At 38.4% G+C, this 22,115-nt stretch overlaps 3 protein-coding genes across 4 annotated transcripts; all 3 read left to right on the plus strand.

Moving 5' to 3' along the window:
- Window positions 1-1,499: 1,499 nt before the first annotated feature.
- On the plus strand, window positions 1,500-5,687 carry LOC121794606 (putative pentatricopeptide repeat-containing protein At2g02150). Its single transcript, XM_042192850.1, has 3 exons — window positions 1,500-4,148; window positions 4,539-4,793; window positions 4,883-5,687. Exon 1 carries the CDS (start codon window positions 1,715-1,717, stop codon window positions 3,980-3,982), a length of 2,268 nt encoding a protein of 755 aa, XP_042048784.1. The 5' UTR covers window positions 1,500-1,714; the 3' UTR covers window positions 3,983-4,148; window positions 4,539-4,793; window positions 4,883-5,687.
- Window positions 5,688-6,864: 1,177 nt separating this feature from the next.
- Window positions 6,865-9,474, plus strand: LOC121794607 (zinc finger CCCH domain-containing protein 17-like). The gene is made up of 2 exons (XM_042192851.1): window positions 6,865-7,581; window positions 7,817-9,474. The coding sequence occupies exon 2, from the start codon at window positions 7,889-7,891 to the stop codon at window positions 9,158-9,160; it is 1,272 nt and encodes a 423-aa protein (XP_042048785.1). The 5' UTR covers window positions 6,865-7,581; window positions 7,817-7,888; the 3' UTR covers window positions 9,161-9,474.
- Window positions 9,475-15,105: 5,631 nt separating this feature from the next.
- On the plus strand, window positions 15,106-21,664 carry LOC121794608 (biotin carboxylase 1, chloroplastic-like). Of its 2 annotated transcripts, XM_042192852.1 has the most exons (17): window positions 15,106-15,326; window positions 15,402-15,480; window positions 15,786-16,111; window positions 16,217-16,358; window positions 16,775-16,873; window positions 16,987-17,043; window positions 18,383-18,454; window positions 18,995-19,084; window positions 19,591-19,650; window positions 19,925-20,110; window positions 20,213-20,305; window positions 20,386-20,467; window positions 20,562-20,668; window positions 20,880-20,955; window positions 21,147-21,193; window positions 21,282-21,344; window positions 21,442-21,664. In XM_042192852.1, exons 2-17 carry the CDS (start codon window positions 15,430-15,432, stop codon window positions 21,493-21,495), a joined length of 1,605 nt encoding a protein of 534 aa, XP_042048786.1. In that variant the 5' UTR covers window positions 15,106-15,326; window positions 15,402-15,429; the 3' UTR covers window positions 21,496-21,664. The 2 variants fall into 2 exon arrangements, with proteins under 2 accessions (XP_042048786.1, XP_042048787.1); XM_042192853.1 differs by lacking the exons at window positions 15,106-15,326; window positions 15,402-15,480 and adding an exon at window positions 15,482-15,499.
- The last annotated feature ends 451 nt before the right edge of the window (window positions 21,665-22,115 follow it).

Consider the following 22,115-nt stretch of genomic DNA (forward strand, 5'->3'; position numbering starts at 1 on the left):
GTTAATTTTGCATAAATTTCTATTGCCATGAAATAAATATCAATATACTAATATATAAAATTAGTATTGAAATATAGAACAAAGGTTATTAAATAAAAAAGTTAATATTAAAGACTCAAAATCTGATGAAAACAACTATGGTTATCCTCTAAAATTACGAATTCGATCTATATGGGAAAGTCATGAACTTTTACTCCCAAAATCGATTTTTGTCCAAATGAAATCAAATGTTTTATGGCATGCCATGATGTTTTATGTGGACATACCAAACATTTAAAGTAACGATGTCGCTCTTCTAGCCTCAAAACAACGTCATTTCATGATTATTTACAATAAAATCCCCCCAATTTCCCGCCAACTTCCTATATCTTTTAGCAATACATCTTATTCCTCTTCTACTTATCTCTTTCAGCAATACATCTTCCTCTTCTATGTTACTCAGTTTTGTTATTTTTCATCTATTTGGTGAAGTTGTTGTCACCATTCGTCAATTTTCAAATATTTCAACCCTCGCCTCTCTTTACCAACCCGCCTCTTCACACACAAATATTTACGAAAAGGCCTTCATTTTTTTTCACAAAGTCTGGTGAAACCACCACTGCGGATGACACTCTTTTGGTCCATTGATGTTAGATCGTGTTGTATGCATGCTATAATTGATTTTGATTTTAATTGATGATTTCAATTTTTGCTGAGATAGAATTCTCGTTCATAGCTGCTAAAGGTGAGGTCGCAACGACAATGTTTGATGGCGACGATGGCATCATAAATTGAAAGATGAATCAATGGAAATCGAGAGATATGACCTACTCCATCCGTCTAGGAATAGGAGTCCTATTTGGTTATAACACGAGTTTTAAGAAATATAAAGAAAATAAAGTTGAATAAATTAGTGAAATATGTGTCTCACTTATACTACATGTATTAGTTTTATAATAAAATATGAGTGTAATAAGTTGGTGGAATGTGAGACCTACTTACTATTTATGGTAAAAGTGAAATAAGACTCTTATTATGGGACGAACCGAAATGATAAAACATGACTTTTACTGTGGGGCAGAAGTGGTAGCAAGCAATGGTGAGAGAGAAAATTTCACAAGCAAGATACTGTAGCATAAAAATTTGAAATTAATTTTAAAATTTTAAATGATACAACGTCCTTTCATTAAAAATATTTTGGCTATAATGTCATTCAATATCCAGCACACATGTAATTTCATTGCCACATAAAATTTAATTTCATAGGCATTCTAAAATAAGAAAAATTATCTGCAATATCAAAATTTATGATTTATTAGCTCCATTTATTAAATTCAGGAAAGGTACCAAAATTTGTCTAAAATATTCATCATTTTAGAGTTCAAATAATTTCAACCATCAAATGAAAATGCGTGGATTATTATTATCATTACAGATTTTGATCGGACTATCCATATGATTTATTATTATTATTACAGATTTTGATCGGACTATCCATATGTTTTTTGCCCGAACCCGACTGTGGAGGTTTAAGAAAATGGTTCCCTTCTTCTACTACAGACCTCTTCACCGCCAAAACCCTAATATCCAAATCTCATTCCTCGAAAAAAAATTAGGCAGCATCTTCAACATTTCTGCCGTTATTTACGATTGCAATGAGTGATTGGAGTCCGATTTCAATCGGAATCGGATCCCATGCCTGACCCGCTTTCATGCTGCACCGGTTTTGCCTGCCATGTCCATGCTGCTACGCCGGCTCAAAACCTCTCATTGCCGTTCTGTAAGCTCATCGTTGTTTAATTCCGCATGCTGTCTGTTTTCCGGAAATTTGTTAGCTTGGGACACTTGTTTTCTGTGTTCTCGTTGCTCATTTTCGACAACTTCAACTTTTAGCAATTTTAATGGGCTTTTTCATCGCGAGACAGTAGTTAAAATTGTGAAAGAAGAGAGGTGGGATGATTTTCGCCTCGTCGGATTGTTAAGTTCGGCCTTGGCCCCCGTTTGGGTGTCTAGATTATTGATTATGCTGAAGCAGGATCCATTATTGGCTCTTAGGTTCTTTAAATGGGCTGAATCGCAGAATGGTTTTCGTCATACAGTGGATAATTATTGTGTCGTTGCTCATATACTGTTCTGTTCGAGGATGTATGGAGACGTGCACATTGTGCTCAGGCAATTGGTTACATTTCACAGAGACAGGGGAGGTGATATTAGGCATCTCCCTCTGCTTGCTATTGTGGATGTTTTATGGGCGAGGAGGAATGTTTGCGTGCCTGGTTATGGGGTTTTTGATGCATTGTTCAGTGTATTGATGGAGTTGGAGATGTTGGAGGAAGCTAGGCAGTGTTTCCTGAGGATGATAAAGTTTAGAGTGATTCCGAAAGCAAGGTCTTGTGATGTTCTGTTACGGAAGTACTCTAAGGTGGCAGATGGAGTTTCGGCAAAGAAGTTTTTTAGTGATATGATTGGAGCTGGAATAGTTCCATCGATTTATACCTATAACATAATGATTGGGATCTTGTGTAAAGAAGGGGACTTAAAAGCTGCGAGGAGCTTGTTTGAGAGGATGAAGGACATGGACATCTCTCCGGATGTTGTTACTTATAATTCGCTCGTAGATGGCTATGGAAAACTTGGTGAATTGTGCGAGGCAGTTTGTGTATATGAGGAGATGAAAGCGGCAGGGTGTTCTCCAGACATAATTACATATAACACATTGATTAATTGCTTTTGTAAATTTGAGAAAATGCCACAGGCGTTCAACTTTCTTAGGGAAATGAAAGAAGGATGCATTAGACCTAATGTTGTAACTTACAGCACATTCATTGATGCGTTTTGTAAAGAAGGGATGTTGCAGAATGCTATTAAGTATTTTGTTGACATGAGACGAGTTGGTCTGATTCCTAATGAATTTACTTACACTTCTCTGATTGATGCTAACTTTAAGACCGGAAAGTTTGAGGATGCCCTGAAGTTTGTAAAAGAAATGGTAGAAGCTGCTGTGAAGTTGAATGTTGTTACCTACACAGCGTTGCTCGATGGGCTATGTGAAGAAGGGAGGTTGCATGAAGCAGAAGAAGTTTTTACGGTCATGTTGAAAGATGGAGTAGTTCCTAATGAGAAAATATATACAGCTTTAATGCAAGGGTACCTTAAAGCCAAAAGGATAGATGATGCTATGAGGATTCATGAAAAAATGAAAGCAAATAACATCAGACCAGATCTAGTTTTGTACGGTACTATAATCTGGGGGTTTTGCAATCTGGGAAGGTTCGAAGATGTAAAACCATTGTTGGTTGAAATGAAGGACTACAATATAGAGGTTAGTCAAGTAATATACACCACACTAATTGATTCCTATTTCAAAGCTGGAAAAAACGTAGAAGCACGGAATATGCTTAATGAAATGCAAGAGAGAGGTATGGCACCAAACATTGTGACATATTGTTCACTAATTAATGGTTTATGCAAACTGGGATATGTCCAAGAAGCAATTGGTTATTTCCATAGTCTCATAAGTGTTGGTTTGCAACCAAATATTGTCGTTTATTCATCTCTAATTCACGGTCTCTGTAAAAATGATCGCGTTGAAGATGCCAGAAAGCTTTTCCAGGAAATGCCTGAGAAGTGCTTGATTCCAGATAAAATTGCATATACATCTTTGATTGATGGAACCATGAAGCAGGGAGATATTCAGGAAGCTTTGAATCTGGTGAAGCAAATGACTGAAACTGGTTTGGAGATTGATCTTCATACCTACACATGTTTAATTTCCGGGCTCTCAAGACATGGACAACTCCATCAAGCAAGAGATTTGCTTCACGAGATGATTGAGAATGGAGTTCAGCCTGATGAAGTTGTTTATGTATGTCTGATACGTAAGTACCATGAGAATGGCAACAGCAAGGAAGCTGATGCCTTACTGAATGAAATGATCGAAAAAGGTCTTTCTCCTGTTAAAAGTGTGCTGCTGGAAAAAACATACGGACCTGAATTGACATAAGCGCCTTTTCTGAAGCATCAATGAATCACTCTATATTGAAACATGAGAAACGTAGACAAACATGTCATGTTTGGTTACTCTCATATTCCTGAACCTTCAGATTGCTGTTAGGGATAAGCACTCAGCAATCATTCAGAGACCCTGACCGTAAATGCAGTGTATGCAGGTATACCTTTGTCTTCACTAGTTCACTCCAATCAAGTTACCACTTTTACACAAAATAATTAGTAGCTATGTCCTAGCAATGATTTTGAGAGAGGAGGAAAAGCATTAACACTAATGTGTAACACCCTGCCTAAAACTTTACTTGGACTAGGGTATTCTAATCTGTGGTTGTAAGTTAAGATATTGACTCCCAAGATGTTGCTCACTTTTTTTTTGCTTGAGCTTAGATGAGACCAATATGGTCCTCATACATATTGTTATTGAGTTTGTTTGAGTAGTAGAACTTTTTTCTAATATTGACTTGATGATTAGTTTTATTCTGGACATGATATTGGCATATTCTACTTTTTTAATTTTTTGCATAATCTGTGTTTTTTGCTGATGCTTCTAGGAGTCAATACAATTGCTTCTTACATCGGTCCACTGCTAATCGCAACCTTCACAAACTTTATGTCATCAAACGACGAAAACTTGAGATGGCATCATGGTTTGATGATTGGATTTATCATCTTTGCAAAGAATTTGGAGTCACTATCTCAGAGGCAGTGGTACGTTTGGTGCTCGTCGGATCGGCATCAGACATCAGTGTCATGGCAGGTCATGGCATTGATATATAAAAATCTCTGGTCTTGAAGTACAAGGACTGGTAAAATCATTCACTACATCAATATTGACATTGAGAGAATTGCATAGATTTCTTGGCATTTACATGGCATTTGGTTACTCCCATTTCAGGTTACCTCTGCTTTGGGCATCTTGTACAAGAATATAGGGGCTGATCCATCTCTTGCTGCTTTCTTCTCCGCCATATTTGTGATGATAAGTGAATCTTTCACATGGAAGCCAGAGATTTGCAGATAAAAGCCAATTCAGAGGCTTCGAAGAGCGTGAGAGTCCTCACGTTGCATTTGTGGTAACTGACTTTCTGATAAAAAAAACTATTTCGTCGTATGGAAATAGAAAGAGGTTTCTGAAAAGTACCTCTACACAAGCTCAGCTATGACTTTTCTTCTCTGGACACATTAGTTTCAGTTGTACCTTTGGGGTGTGCGTCTTGTTAAGGACACCATTAACATCAGTTACAGTTCTCTCAGCTTTAGTTAGTCAATTTCCGAAATCTTCAACAACCTATCTATAATCTGACGAGTTTATGTCTATGGTAGTTCAGACTAATGTTTTAATTGATTGGGTGCAAAATTCCGTCAGGGAAGAAGATTTTGATGAGATTGATGCACACTCATACTTCAGGTATTGAGATCGAAGCTGCATAATCTGCTTTGGCAACAGGATAGAGGTGCACATTCTTGACGTTGAGTTGTAAAGATTCCTGATATTCCAATTTATCTCCTTTCTTGCTTGGAAAAAAGTGTTTGTGAAATAGCAATTCTAGTTTAGAGACTCCATAGTTGATGGTTCACATTTAGTCAATGCTGATTGAAGTAACTTCAGATCTTTTATTACGCTTCTCTACGAAACATACGGCATTGATGCTCTTGGCCAATTGAAATATATGCTAAATTTAGATGTTACATTTTGCTAACTACAGTAGGTATTTGTGGTACCTGGAGATTTGCATTGATGCGCAAGTGTTTGCTTGGGATTGTGTGTAGTCTTCTTAGGTATAGAAATGAAATTATATGGGAATGTAAATGAAGAGACTACATCGAAATAAGTAGTATAAAATTCTCATGGTTGCTATTAAAAATGCAGTTATGATGTTATCTACTCTTTTGGTTGGAATGGAATCGTAATTTCTCAATTGATTTGACATTTGACTAGATTGTATTCCTCAATTAATAGTTAAATACACTTCTGACTTTTTAAGCTATTGGAGAAACTATATGGATTTTATATTTTAAAAAATATATACATGTATAATAATCCAGCTGTGTTACTTTTTAATTTTTATACACCCAACAATTTAAATGTTAGTAGTACTACATTTATGTTAGATGAGTTCATTTTACATATCGAAAGTTTGCGTTAGACAAGTTCATTTTACATATTAAATGTGATTAATGTTCATTATAGATTATACTATGTCAAATATATTAGACTTCTAACCTATAAATCAAAGTAATAATAATCAAAGTGAAATTGATAGTGACATGGTAAAACATCCAACCATCAACACAGTTTGAGAAGAATTTAAATTTGGACTCTACACTTGGATCACATTATTTAAATTGATGATATTTACCATGATGGTATGGTAATTGGTAAGGAATATTTGAGGCAAGTTAGTAACTCAAAATTAAATTCGATGGGAAATACTACGAGAGAAACTCAATCTTCGTCATAAGCCCTAAATCCAAACCCCCAAATGTATGAAATATAAGGGGAATCCACAGAGAATGGAAATGGCGAAGTGAAGAAAGGGGATCTCTCTCGTCAATTCATCATCTTCCATTTGTCAGAGTGTGGTTGTGTAATTGTATCTGTTGCAGGTAGAAGCTAACGAAACTGCATGAGAGTATCCGCCTCACCATTTAAACCCTAGATCTCTCTCTCTTCCTCCCTTTTTTTTTGGTTAATAATGAAAACTGGTGAGCTTAATGGTGGGAGAATGGCGGGAGACGCCGCACCTCAACCTCCTTCTGCCCAAGAAGAAGCGCTTAAGAAGAGCACCGATTGTGTTTACTTTCTCGCTTCTCCTTTAACATGCATTAAGGTTTTTTTTTCCATTCACTTTTTCTCGCCTTTTTTTTGTCGTGTTTATTTTATGATACCACATGCGCTTGTTCGTCGCTTTCTCTCTCTCTCTCCTGCCTTAATATAATCTTTCTTCGTTGATGAATGTGACTTTTTTGTAATAATTTTCTTGAAGGCTTTATTGAATTAAACCTGTCGATTTTATATTTTCTTTGTGTGTGTGAAGACTTAAATTGTTACTGGTGGTTCAAACAGCTTTGGAGATCTAGAGTTTTGTTTATTCATGAATTTGCCAATTTTTGTTAGCCATGGATAAACCCTACCTTATTTTTTAATACAGTAATTTTTTCCTCTTGCGTCTAATAGTATCTTTTTGACATGTAGCAAGTTAGTTGCTATCTGTCACTCTGTTCATGTCCCCTTTTGATTTTTGTCTTGAATCGAGTGGAGTCTCGATAGAAAGATATATGCTAGTACAATTTGTATTAGTAAAAGGTTAGAATCCTGAGTTGGTTTAAATTGCTAATCATCTATCAACCCTTGCATGTTTTGTTCCATCTGTTGTTTTAGCTGTTTAAATGGTTTATTGGGACTGGAAGTTTAGGGATTGCTTGTTAGCATTGTTTTATTTGCTAATTATTTATATAAATCGTTAGTTTTATTTTTTTCAGGGACATGAGTGTGAGTACCGACACAGTGACTTCGCTAGGCTAAATCCAAGGGACTGTTGGTTCTGGTTAAATAGTAACTGCTTGAACCCAAGCTGTGGATTTCGACATCCGGTTAGTCATTTACCTCTCTTGATTGTAAATACCCAGCCTGAAGTTCAGTTTATTTAGATCCTTATCATGAATATGATATATTGTCCTTAAATAGAGTAATTTGACGTATAATACATGTGCAGATGAGAGTCTAAGCACTTCATGACATGCTTAGATAGTACAGAACATGAAATGACAGATTATTAGGTTGACATGGATTATTTTCTAACACTAGTTTTAAACTTTTGTTCATCAGCCACTTGGTTTACTTGGAACACAACTACCAACACCCTCAGGGTCTGCTCAACCTCTACCACAGACAGCCGCTATGACTCCGGTGCAGGTCATGGATGCAAATAGCATACAAGGGGTGCCCTGTAAATTTTTCCAAAGTGGGTTATGTCTGAAAGGTGACTGGTGTTCTTTTACTCACACACCGAATTCCATGAGATATAAAGCATCAGTGGTGCCTGTAAGAGCAGTTGCGACTGAACCTTCAAATCTCAATAAGGTTGACATCTCAGTGCTGGGAAAGAAGATTCCTCCACCAACAAATAAGAGCAAACCTATCATGTGTCCTCTAGATCAACAACTCGCAGCAGGCGGAGTGAAACCTGACGTCCATAGTAATGAACTTCCTAAAAACAAAAGGATGATCGAAACATCGTGCATCAATGAGCTTCCTGACTATAATAGCCGTCCTGTTTCTAATGAAAACATGGTCCGTGTTAAACAGCCTTATCAAATGGATGACCCTGTGATGATCGATGACAAGAATGTAGGAGATGACTCAAGGGAACCCTCACCTGGTTTTGATGTTCTTGTTGATGACGAGGGGAGAGATTCTGATTTTTTTCTAAGTGAAGACCAATATGGGATGTCAAGGGAATATGAGGCACAGAACAATAATGATAACAATAATTTGACTGAAGAAGATATATTTGCTGAAGCTGATAATGATAGGTACAGGTATATACATGGCTATGAGCCACAAGGGTACCCCAGGGGTCAATATGGTTTGGAGCAGAACAGAGCTTCATCTGAGAGGATGTCAGCAGGTCACAATGGGAGGCCTTATGCTAGGGGTGAATTAGATCTACGAGATTGTTTGACAAGGAAGAAGCAGCATCATGGTTTGAGGTCTGTAATTTGTCATGAGCAGGTTCGTGACAAGCTTGCTAATGATCATAGCCATGAAAGATATGCTCCCCGGCATGAGGATGCTCTTAGCAATCGCCTTCAAGGAAGAATAAGGCTTCCACGAAGATCATCATATCCAGCTGATAGGGAAATGATTAGGCGAGCTGACAATGGTAGACTGTCTTCTGCCAACGGATGGAAGAATCATAAAGGCCCGCACTTTAAAAGGGTTAAGAATCATAAAGAATCGCATTACACTACGGATCAACAGCAACCAGTTAAGAGAAAATATGACACCATTGAAAGAAATGGGAGCAGTGTTTCTTTTGAAGGGCCAAAGCCTCTAGAGGAGATTCTGAAACGGAAGAAAGGCGAAGGAACTGTCAACATTAGGAATTCTTCGGAGGGCGAAAATGGTAGTAGGATTGGTGAGAGTTCAGTGTATGAACAGAGGGACTAGGTGGTGGGGTGGATTTTGATACGTATGAGGGTGATAATGGTGAAGAAGAGGAATATCTTGATGGCAATGGCGACGAGTTTGCATAGAAGCTGGGTGTTATGTAGACCTGAAAGGAAAAATGAGAAAGATTGATTCAATTCGTCTTTTTGATAATATTTGGATATTTGTTTTGGGGTAACAAGTAGAGAAAGATGGTTGGTCCCCTTTGGTCAGTGGGAGTTATTTTTTTGTTGCTTTGCAACTCCTCCTGACGATATATTTTTTGTGCTACGCCATGCCATGATCAGCAATCCAAAAAAAACACACGTTACAGATTTCAACATTAGAAATAAAAAGGAGTCATCATCTTCAAAATAACTTATCATTAATGTAAACCTTGAACCAAATCTATACTACATCAACTTGTCGTCCTCCTGCAAGCTCTAGTTTATGCATTGGGTAACGGGAACCGTTGATGTTAAACTGCCGATTTCGGTTCCAAAACTATAACCTCTGGTTCGACCTTTGGAAACACTGAGGGGTTGAAAATCCATCCAAAAAAAAGGGATGAATCAACTATGATAGGAAAATAAATGATCTTGTAACGAGGAAGTCTACAATTTGTACACATAACAACGTGTTTACTTTTGTAACGACGTAGGTGGTGGGAAATACATCTGCAATTCAAGTGGAATTCGTAGTTTCTTTAACTATATAAATTTCAAAATTTTAATTTATAAATTCATTTAATTGGAAATTACAGAAATGTGAAAAAACAAGTGAATAATATGTGTAGTGCTCAACCGTTGGATCTTCTTATTCAAACTAGAGAGTGTTCACTCTAGAATTGTCCAGACAAAATCATTCCATCATCCCACATTTAAGACTTACTATAAATTTAGTGTAAAGTTTTTTAATTTGTACTGGTACAGTATTTTTTATTTGATCCCTACTTATATTATCATCAAGAAAAATGTCCCTTCTTTTGTCCCATGATATGAGAGAGCAAAGAAGAAAAGCTGTCAAAAGAAAAAAGTAGAGGCAAAAAACAGGCCCCCAAAAATCAGAATAAAGAGAGGTCCCCCCTCTTGCAATCCTATTCAATTTTTTTTCTCCTTTTGGGTGTGAAAATGAAATCTGGTAGAAAGATATTGACCTTATTCCCTACATAAGAAAAAAGATTCTTATGCTTATGACAAATTTAATAAAGTAAGCCTCTATATCTATAAAAATATAGAGTTTCCACATCAAAAAGAAGAAGATATCCACACCCTCTTAGAATGGTTCCAAGAAACCTCACCCACACAAACCAGGCTTTTATCTGGACTCTGAAGTGATTCCATCGTCATAAGGAATAAAATATATTTTGATCCTGCCATTCTGAGCTTTATCTAAAAAAATTATTGGGATGATGTGACAAAAAGTTTTCTTGATATATATAGTGGATTTTCAGATTTTAATCATGAGATTTATTAAGATATTTGTATTCCACATATGGTAATGTTAACACGAGATCAATATACAGTAGCCTAAAGGCGTTTTATAGTGGGGGTAGTACTACAAAACTAAAAATATTTTACTACTACCATTATTTACACTGTACACTCATATATGAGACATGTACCAAATCTAATCACATGTCTCAACAATGCAACAAAATCTCAATGTAAGAAACTTTATCATATAATTTCAACTTCCTACATGTCTACACCTATCATCTATTTATAGACAACTTGCTTTACATAGAAATGATTTAATTTCTACTCCAAAAGCCGGTTTCTCATTTTTAGGCTTTCTGATACTCATGGGTTAGATTTTGACACATGAGAAATAGTAACTTTTAGATAATATAGTACTATATCTAAATAATTTGGGTAAATTAGAATTTACCACCCACCGCATTCATTATTTCACAATCTTTGGTCCACACCTTGGATTTTGATGAGATAAGCAATTTTATTTGAACATGCATTCTATCTTTAAATATGTATCTTGTCTCAGAATTTTATGAATCAAACTTTCTATTTTCATGAAACTTCTAGAGATAAAAGGGTAAAATTGCTCACTTGTAAAATTTGACTACTGAGGAGTAAGAACATTTTTTATTTAGAAAAAAAGAGTAAGGACAGAAATAAAAGTAAAAATTAATTAAACATTCGAATGCTGCATTTGTTTTTGAATAGATGTGTTATTTATTTGAAATCAAATTTAAGTCAAATAATACTAGTTCAGTTTCAATTTTATTTGATAAAATGATTCCTTATTCTACCATCAAGTTTCTTTTCATACAATTAGGATAGATCATACTCCAACAATTAAATAAAAAACAAGATTAACAACTTATGAGTCCCATATACTATGATAAAGGTCAAGATGAAAAAAAACAAGAAATGTGAGAATGGCAAAGCTGAAGAAGAACAGAAGGGACAGAGACAGCACAAAGAGAAACATCATCTGTCTCTCTCACTCCATCCCTCAATCTACACACACTGCTAACTGTACAAACAAAAGTCACTGTCACACTCTGCAACCCCCCACTCACCACTCAACCCAACCCTCATATACAATGCACTCCCCTATATCTATCTATATAAACATACTTCTTCCACCAATTTTATCTCCTATCATAGAGAATTGTTGAAAGAGAGCTCTTTTTGGCTAATAAGAATGGGAGAAGGAGGTGAGCTAGATGATGTAGCTGTGCAGTGTGAGTCAAATGGTGCAATTGTTTATGGGAAAAGGATGCTGAAGAGATTGGTGTGGAGAGTGAGAGCAGAGATGAGGAAGATGAGGAAGAAGCAGAGGACTGATTTCAGCTTCTGCTATGATCCTTTGAGCTATGCTCTCAACTTTGATGACGGCAATTTTGGGTTTTTTTGCACCTAGATAGATAGATAGATAGTGTTTGAATTTCTGCTATGGTCTTGTACAGCTCTTTTTTCTTTTTCAAGAATCATGTTGTGTTGTGTTCTTCCTATTTTGAGGGATTAAGTTGTAATGAAGTTGCTAATTAATGGACTAATGTTAGCCGGTTAGGTTGTACTAGTACTAATTATTTGTTTTCTGATCTTATTTAAATCTCCATGCTTTATGTGAAAAATATTACTACTACTAATGTTTTTATTTCACGGTATGCTGCAAAAGTAACACTCTCTCCGTTGATCTTTTCTGTGAAATGCCAAGCACAAAATTAAATTTAAGGCTATGGAGAAAAATAAGAATAAAAGTTGGGGATGCCTTAGTATTTTAATTTTTACCCCACTTTTTTAGATTGGAATTAAATTATCTGTGTGTTTTTGGTTTAGTTTTTATCTAACATTAATAACGATTGTGATACATAAGTTTAACGGTATTTCTGTACTAGTTGTTAAGTGGCCCGGCCCGGACCAACCTAGGCCAGGCCCACCATCAAATATTTTCGAATACAGTATTTGGTTATTGTAAACTAGTCTCCCCTAAAGTCCAAAACTTTTATGTTATCTACAAGACTACAACAAAATACTACTCCTATTTGAATAAATATATCTTTAATCCTATTTATATCCACGTGGATGCCAAGTAGACTGCTTTTCGAAGGCTATGAAGCTTATATATTTCTATTGATAGGATAGTATGGATATAGATTATTTGGGATATTAGAACATCCACAATAGCGCCTAGCGCACCGCCGAGCGCGGCGCTCGGCTAGGCGGTGCGCTAGGCGATCTATTGCAACCGCCTAGCGGATTTCGTGATAAAAAACCGCCTAGCGCTCGGCGGTTCCGCGGCGCTAGGCGGTGCGCAAGGCGATCCGCTAGGCGCTATTGCAGCGTCCGGATCGCCCAGCGCACCGCCTAGCACGAATTTTTAATTTTTTTTTTCCGAAACACTATATATACGCGACTTGCCTGTCATTTTCATTCGCACCACTTGTATTAACGAGTACTCTCTCTATCTTAATTTCTGTACAAGATCAACACCTAGAAATGAGTAACACCGGTGGTAGTGGTGTGAGTGGTGGAGATGCTGAGGAGTACGAGCGTATAATGAACGAAGCGCTAGAGGCCTATACGAACCGTGAGATTGATCAATGGATGCAGAGGGCCTTGCAGCCGGCGGTACCTCGACCTCGACCAGTGGTACACCGCCGAGCGGTGATTGATCGTGATCACGTAGCTGCACATCAGCGCCTATACGAAGACTACTTCGCACAGGAGCCGCGGTTCAACGCCAACCTTTTCAGGCGCCGTTTTAGGATGCGCAGGTCCCTGTTTATGCGTATTGTTAACGGATTGGAGCAGCGATATCTGTATTTCCGCTTTAGGCACGATGCGTCTGGCAGACCCGACCACACTCCTATTCAAAAGTGCACTGCGGCAATCCGGCAGTTGGCCTACGGAGGCGCTGCAGACATGTGGGACGAGTACCTCCACATCGGTGAGACAACTGCCCTGGAGTGTATGAAGTATTTCTGTCAGGGCGTGATTGAAATATTCGGTGATCAGTACCTTCGAAGCCCTACCACCGATGACTGCTGGGATTTGCTGCGGATGCACGGGGAACAGCATGGGTTCCCAGGGATGTTAGGCAGCATAGATTGTATGCATTGGGAGTGGAAGAACTGCCCCGCCGCCTAGAAGGGGATGTATACTACCGGCTACAAGGGAAAGAATCTCACGATGATCCTCGAGGCAGTAGCTGATTACCGGCTGTGGATTTGGCATGCGTATTTTGGGATAGCTGGTTCGAACAACGACCTCAACGTCCTCAACTCGTCGCCACTTTTCAACGAGCAGTGTCAGGGTGTCGGTCCGGCCATCAGTTTTGTCGCCAACGACAACCGACATGATATGGGCTACTACTTGGCGGATGGGATATACCCTAGGTGGCCCGTCTTTGTGAAGACGATCCGATGCCCAGGAGATGAGAAGAAGGCCTACTTTGCGGCACGGCAGGAGTCGGCGCGCAAGGACGTGGAACGCGCATTTGGTGTGCTCCAGGCTCGATGGGCGGCAGTTAAGGGGCCAACGCGTTTGTGGCACGTCGACTGCATTGCTGATATAATGTACGCCTGTATAATCATGCACAACATGATTATCGAAGATGAAGGTGGACAACTGACTGATTGGGCCAACGACGATAATGAAGCTGGTCCAAGCCACGGCGTAGCCGCCCCTAACGTACGGAGTGGGGTACCCAACGATGAAGACGACCGCCTCGAAGCACATGCCGACATGCGCCAAACGGAGGCTCATATTCGACTCCAAAAGGATTTAATTGAAGAGTTATGGGCGCGGAGGACTGCACGACTGTAGTTTTTTTTTAATTATGTAATTTTTTTTAATTAATGTACTTTTAAATTTTATTAATATTAGTGAATTTTCTCGTTTTTGTGGCGTAAATTTAATTCCGTATATTGTGTGATTGTTAATTATTTCATTTTGTATATATTTGTTAATAGTGATGTGGATAGTATTATTAATGTTTCTCGTATATGTCTCGTAAATTAAATTCCGTATATTGTGTGATTGTTAATTATGTCATTTTATATAATTGTTATTAATGATGTGACTATTGATGTGGCTGGGCTATTTATGATGTGGCTAGGCTATGGCTGGGCTATTTATGATGTGGCTAGGCTATGGCTGGGCTATTTATGATGTGGCAGGAGGATTTTTAGTGCTGATGATGTGGCAGTGGCTAGGATATGGCTGGGCTATTGCTGAACTATTTCTATTGTGGATGGCCTTAGGAGTACCATTATTTATGGTCACATATGGTATTAAGTAGGTAATTCACCTAAAAATTGTTACTCCAATGACTTATATATTTATCGTTACACCAACGTTTATATATTTAACGACAATTACTTTTGATAATTAATACTTACTCCCGTACAACATAAATTGTTAATGGAACTTTTTATTTTATTTTATTTTATTTTATTTTATTTTCTTTTCTTTTCTTTTCTTTTCTTTTCATTCTTTGCAAGCATGAAGCAATAGAGCCAAAGCCACAAGAAATCCAGCTCTTGAGGCGGAGTTGTCGACTCTATCTGCTAAAACCCCCAACTACTAAACCTCGATTGCATCGAACCCTACGCCATTTTCTTCAAATCTCCTCCTTCCCACACTCTCCCCTCAATTCGTTCCTCCCATCTCTGTCTTCTACGGAGAGTGCCCCCGATCAAGATTGGATTTTTCACGAGGTACCAGCTCTCCTGAAAAGATTTCTACTTTCCAAATAATGGGTCTGATTTTGTTTCTCTGTTTGTTCCTTTCAGAAAATTAACTGATTCGCTTGATCTGAAAATGGACTCCGCAGCCATGACATTTTGCAGCAATTCAGTTTGCTCACGCCCCGTGAGTAATCTGATTTAGCGTATCTTTCTTGGCACATCTCTTCTTGCGTGTGAAGTTTTGATTTTTCGTTTTCTTCTACACCATTTATTGCATGCTGAGTAATGTAATACTATGTGCTTCTATCCGTGCGATGCAATTCGATTTAAAGTAATTGAACTTCTTAAGATGTTTGATTATTGAGTGTTTGATCTGTCTAGAACATGTTTAGAATGTAATGGGATGTGATGTCTGCGTGATCCAAGTTCAACCATGTAATTCATAGTTTTGGCCTTGTTTCTAAACTTCTGATGTATTTTGCAATGAAGGGTTTATTCATGGAGGCTACGCCTGGAATCAGGAGCTCCCAGTGTAGCTTCATGACAGGGAATAGGTTTAATTTCCTTCGTCAGAGGGTCCAGGCTTCTCGGGCTGGTACTAAATCTGGAAAGCGTGGTGGCGCGCATGCTGCCACATGCCGTGATGATAAAATTCTGGTGGCTAACAGAGGAGAGATTGCTGTTCGTGTCATTCGGACAGCCCATGAAATGGGAATCCCTTGTGTAGCGGTTTACTCAACAATCGATAAAGATGCTCTTCATGTAAAACTTGCTGATGAGTCTGTTTGCATTGGAGAAGCACCAAGCAGTCAATCGTAAGGACTTAAACATCATCAAATCATATCACTCCATCACAATTATAGGACTTAAACATAGTATTCTTGATTGTAGTGAATAAACTAAATTTCTTTTTCTTTCAGTTACTTGGTAATTCCGAATGTCTTATCTGCTGCAATCAGCCGTGATTGTACCATGCTTCATCCTGGATATGGGTTCCTTTCTGAGAATGCTGTTTTTGTTGACATGTGCCGAGAGCATGGGATCAACTTTATTGGGCCAAATGTAAGTTTCAATTTGGAGTGTTTTTATAGAGTCAACATCATAGGAGTACCATCTATCCTTAAATGTGGCAAGCTTTCTTGCCAGCTGAGTTGGCCACTCTGTTGCTACATTATCAGTGCAATTTGGTTAGATATTTGGATAACTGTTCTAGTAAGTTATGATTTGTTGACATCTTGTTCCTTGTTTAGATATTTGGAAATCTCTATAAATATTCATACGATAAACAATTTCCTTCCGTGGCCATTAGGTTTTTGTCCATATCAAGTAAACCTGTATATCGGAGAAAATTAGTATATTGTAGCCTTATATGGTTAACCTTCTTCCAATTGTGGTTATTCCAAGTTATGGCATTCTATTTATAGTCTCTTAAAATCCTGGATGCATTAAAACTATTGGTGTTGAAACCTGAACTGCAGCCTGACAGCATTCGGGTGATGGGTGACAAATCAACAGCTAGAGAAACAATGAAGAATGCTGGTGTTCCGACTGTCCCTGGAAGTGATGGTTTGTTACAGGTACTGCTTTTGTAAAGAATGTTAGTAAAACTTATCATAAGAAATCCAATATTGAATCATCATTCAGTTCTTCACTTTTAATTTTCTCGTTATGAACTACTTTTTGTTTTCAGAGTACTGAAGAAGCAATTAAACTTGCTGATGAGATCGGTTACCCTGTCATGATAAAGGTATGTTTAACCTCTCGACAAACCAAAAGTACAAATGTAATTACTTGCTCCCTTAACTGGAGGCATGATTTAAAACGTAGCATAGATGTTTATGCTAGTCAAAGGGACGTTACATGGCCCATTAGGAACAAAATTTTACAAAGAATTCTCGGTTTGACTTAGCTTACTAAACAGAACAAGAGCAAGAAAATCAGTTGGAAGTTGGAACTTCTTAACCGACTCATATAATCAATTGGAAATTATGTGCCATCTTATTAATTCTTTTTATATTGTTTCTGGTTTATCAGCAATGTTTTTATAAGTCGGTGAATCGAACCGCGTCGCCATAGGACCGATATATCGACTCAGTCGATATATCGGTCGACTTAGTCGATATATCGATAGTAAGTCGGGCGACTCACCAGACAAGTCGTCCAGGTCCCTCAAGACCGATATATATCGATATATCGGGCGACTTGCCCTTTTACACATGTAAAATATGCAATATATACTTCAAATTACAACAGGAAAAAACACAGCATCATATTGTTCAATGATTTAGTCATGTTCAACGATTTGCATGATAACAACTAACAAGCAATTAAGCAAACTCAAAGCACAGCATCATCCACTTGGAAAGCCCCTGCAGCTGAACCTCCACCACCCTCTGCAAGAATTGAAGTTGCTCTAAAAAATAACAATAGAGAACAGATGGAGCGCTTGAGGAACTCAAATAATAGACGAGAGATGAGAGACATAAGAGAGGAAGAGGAACTGGAGCATTACCGGAACTAGAGTTCATCCTGAATGAGGAGAGGCGGCGGATGAGGCAGGCCGGAGGCGTGTCCAGGAGAGGCGGCGGCGTTCTTCAGTTTCTGGAGGTGGAGGGAGCGTCGGCGGCGGCTGCAGTTCTGGAGGAGGAGGACGTGGGGAGGGGGTGTGGGGGATGTATAAAGAAACCCTAATGGGCTGAATAGACACCTACATGTCCGCCTGGCCCAATCTGGAGTGAAGCCCATTAAGTCGTCCTCGACTCGATCAGGCGACTAATCGGTCGAGTCGCGCGATATATCGGACGACTCGAATGTTAGTCGCCTAAGTCGCATCTGGGTGTGTATCGACCCTTGGCCTACCGATACAGGCGATATATCGCGATATATCGGACGACTTACAAACATTGGGTTTATGTTATTTTGACCATATAGGCATATATTCAGCTAATCTGGTTTTATATAATAAAGTTCTCAAATATTTCACTTGCATAAAATGTTAGCCCTAATATATACATGGACTTCTGCATGGGAACTCCATGGAAAAAAAAATACTCATATGCTAATTTAAGGCTTTTATTCTCCTGAAGGCAACAGCAGGTGGTGGAGGACGTGGAATGCGCCTTGCAAAAGAGCGTGATGAGTTTGTGAAGTTGATGCAGGTACTCCATTTCAACATTGCTGGGTTAATATACTGTTGACCTTTTTTTATATGTGGTTCAAAATATATCAACCTGAAAAAATGAAATAGTGAGATGTGCACATCATAAACCTATTTTTTTGTGTGGAAACGATCTCTCTTCCACAAAAGATCTATTTTCGGATGCCCTGCATACTCATAGTCGTACAAGCCAATTACTGACTATTTGTGACTGATATTCTGCTCTATATTTTGTCACTGGCTGTTTGTTGCTTTCCGGAGCGCACTACTTTTGTGGTTTCTATTTTTCTTTGGAGTCGCATGGTAATCGAACAAGTTTACAATAGTTGTCACCTTGATTTCTGATTGTTCAAAACTATACTTCATCGAGGTCTACCTGGTGCAGGAGTATGGTTTTGGTTAGAGAATCTTCAGCGTGTTTGTTTGCTTGTGTATTATATCCAGAATGTGGTGTCATTTGAGACCTAACAATAATTTTCTTGCAAATTCTTCCATGCATTTGACTATTTCATTGTGATCAAGTATCTGCTCATTTTGACAGCAAGCAAAAAGTGAGGCTGCAGCTGCATTTGGTAATGATGGTGTATACCTTGAGAAATATATCCAGAATCCAAGGCATATTGAGTTCCAGGTACATTTGTATTATTATAACATAAATTTTGAATTTAACTTGATGTCGTTTTAACTGCAATAACCAAACTCAAAATGTGGATTATATGGTATATATAGACCTAATTGTTCTATGTTTATGAAGGTATTGCGTAGGGAAACTTCTCGTTGAAAGTATTTAAATGTATGAGAATTCTTATACTCCCTCCGTCCCCATAAATTGTCACTAGTTTCCTTTTCGGTATGTCCGCCAATACTTATCACACTTACTTTTTACTACTTTTGGTAATGGATCGCACATTCCACTCACATTTTATTATAAAACTAATATATAAAAATAGGACCCACATTTCACTAACTTTTTCTACTCACTTTCCAATAAATTTCTTAGTACCTGAGTCGGGTTAACTTGTGACAATTAATGGCGTACAGAGGGAGTATTTCTTTTTCCTGCTATTGTATCTTTATGTTGACATTTTTGTCTTAACGAGCTATCAGTGACACCTTATGGTTGACGTCGCCCTGCAGGTTTTGGCTGACAAATACGGTAATGTCGTACACTTTGGGGAGCGTGATTGTAGCATTCAGGTAATATGGCCTTTATTCCATGCCAGACCTTTTTTGCTAGGCTTCATGGTTTGAAAGCACGTGACTTTCTAATCGCGACAATCTCACAAATTTTAGCTGTTTAATGAAAGCTAAAGAAGCATAGATTTCTCTCTGTAGTGGACATATCATAACAGCAAACAGTATTCGTTTGAACTTTCATCAAACACTATACTTTAGATCAGTACTATCAGTCTGGGCCCAGTCAATTGTGGAATCATGACATATTAACTTTGGTTATTATTTTCCATTGTAGAGGAGAAACCAGAAATTGCTAGAAGAAGCACCTTCCCCTGCATTGACACCAGAACTTCGGAAAGCCATGGGTGATGCGGCAGTTGCAGCAGCTGCATCCATAGGCTACATAGGCGTCGGTACAGTTGAATTCCTCTTGGATGAAAGAGGCTCATTTTACTTCATGGAGATGAACACTAGGATCCAGGTGAAAAGATCAAGGCTTGGATTTATCTACTCCTAAATAAACTACCCGTCTCATGTCATCCTTAGCATTCTCCACTGATCTTTCTCCTTGGTCTGATGTTAGGTTGAGCACCCTGTTACTGAAATGATATCCTCTGTCGACCTAATTGAAGAACAGATTAGTGTAGCACGGGGTGAGAAGCTCCGTTACACACAGGTAATTTGAAGGATCTTTACGATGTATGACACCCGGAAATCAAAGTGAAATCTTCAATGATATGAGCATTTTGTATACAGGATGACATTGTGCTCCGAGGACACTCAATAGAATGCCGTATTAATGCAGAAGATGCTTTCAAAAATTTCAGACCGGGACCAGGTATCACTCAATTGTGTTTTTGTGTCATTTTTAAATTCATCATGAAATCAAATCCACCAACGAATGAAGTTATACGATCATGTTACTTGAACAGGGAGAATAACTACTTATTTGCCGGCTGGAGGTCCGTTTGTGCGAATGGACAGCCATGTTTACCCAGATTATGTGGTTCCACCGAGCTATGATTCTCTTCTTGGAAAGGTTGGCTGATTATGTGTTTCGGAAGCTTGTAATTTTTTAAAGCATTTCTTGGACATCTAGCTGAACTGCTTCTTACCATTTAGCATGATTGAGAACCTGCATCGTTATAATAGATTGTTCGATGCAATCTTATATATCCTTGTTTCCTTTATCATTTCATTAGTGTTGTCTTCCATATACCCTAATATGTACGATGAATCTTATACTTCAGCTTATTGTCTGGGGTCCAACGAGGGAAAGGGCAATTGCGCGCATGAAAAGGGCTCTTAATGACACCATTATTACAGGTAAAAGAGACAACTTTATTCACTTATGCAACAACCTAAACCTGATCCTCTCTTTATATTTGAAAATATTCGTTGTGCTTGTGCATCTGGTGGCTTTCTACAGAGTCTTGCGCTCAATGTACTGTTCATTAATACTCTGATATCTTTCCATACTGAGATCGTTAAGTTCCTAAATGATTCTCTGTGGCCAGGTGTTCCAACAACGATCGATTACCATAAGCTCATCCTAGAAGTCGAGGTATTCATCCGTTGCAATTTTCTTGGGCTTGCTTTCTTTAATAGTTTAAACAAACTTATATATATGCATTCATCTCTACATGCTCCAGGACTTCAAAACTGGCAAGGTGGACACTGCTTTTATCCCAAAACACGAAGAAGAGCTCGCTGCGGTAAGCTACCAACATCTCCTTCATAGGATACAAAAACCAAAAGGGCCTAATCCAGAAAGTGTGAAGCGTTTTAATGGTTTGTTGTTTGTGATTGCAGCCGCTGGCGGATGAACATGCTACGAGCCGGAACGAGATGATCAGTGCGGCCTAAACTTTGCTGTGTGGACCCATGCTCAAGTTCTCAAATGTATTTTTGTTTCTATTTTTCTTTTCATTACATTGTCAAATGAGCTTCATACCAATAATTAGTTTGCTTTTTGGTAGAAAACTAAATACAGTAGCATAACTGCTGCCGCAATTGAAAATATTTATTGTTTCTATGTTGTCGAGATTATTTAAAATGGGGCAAAGAAATGAGTGTTGCACTGCACGGTCACATTTATTGTGACGGCACCGGCAACGCGTTACGCGGGTGTCCCACGTTCCGTCACGGGGGACGGCGGCGCGACGCGTTGAGGCGCCCGTCTCGTCCCCAGCCCATCCCGGCGTGACGAGTGACGAGCCGTCTCGCCACGCGCCGAGGCGACGTGGTGCGCCCAGGCGCCATGCGTGACGCCCATTGGCCGACCAGTGAGTGGGTATCGTCACGCGGACGCAATAAATCATTTTTTTTTTAAAAATCTAATTTAAAAAAAAAAAAAATATTGTAAACGGTAATATTTCCGTTTAATTAGCCGTTTTTTATTTTTTATTTTTTTACTCTATAAATACTCTTAATTCATCATAATTTCACACACAACTACACATCTTCTCTCCCCAAATCATCTCCAT

This window comes from Salvia splendens, chromosome 3, assembly GCF_004379255.2.
Source record: "Salvia splendens isolate huo1 chromosome 3, SspV2, whole genome shotgun sequence".
NCBI classification, from domain to species: Eukaryota; Viridiplantae; Streptophyta; class Magnoliopsida; order Lamiales; family Lamiaceae; genus Salvia; species Salvia splendens.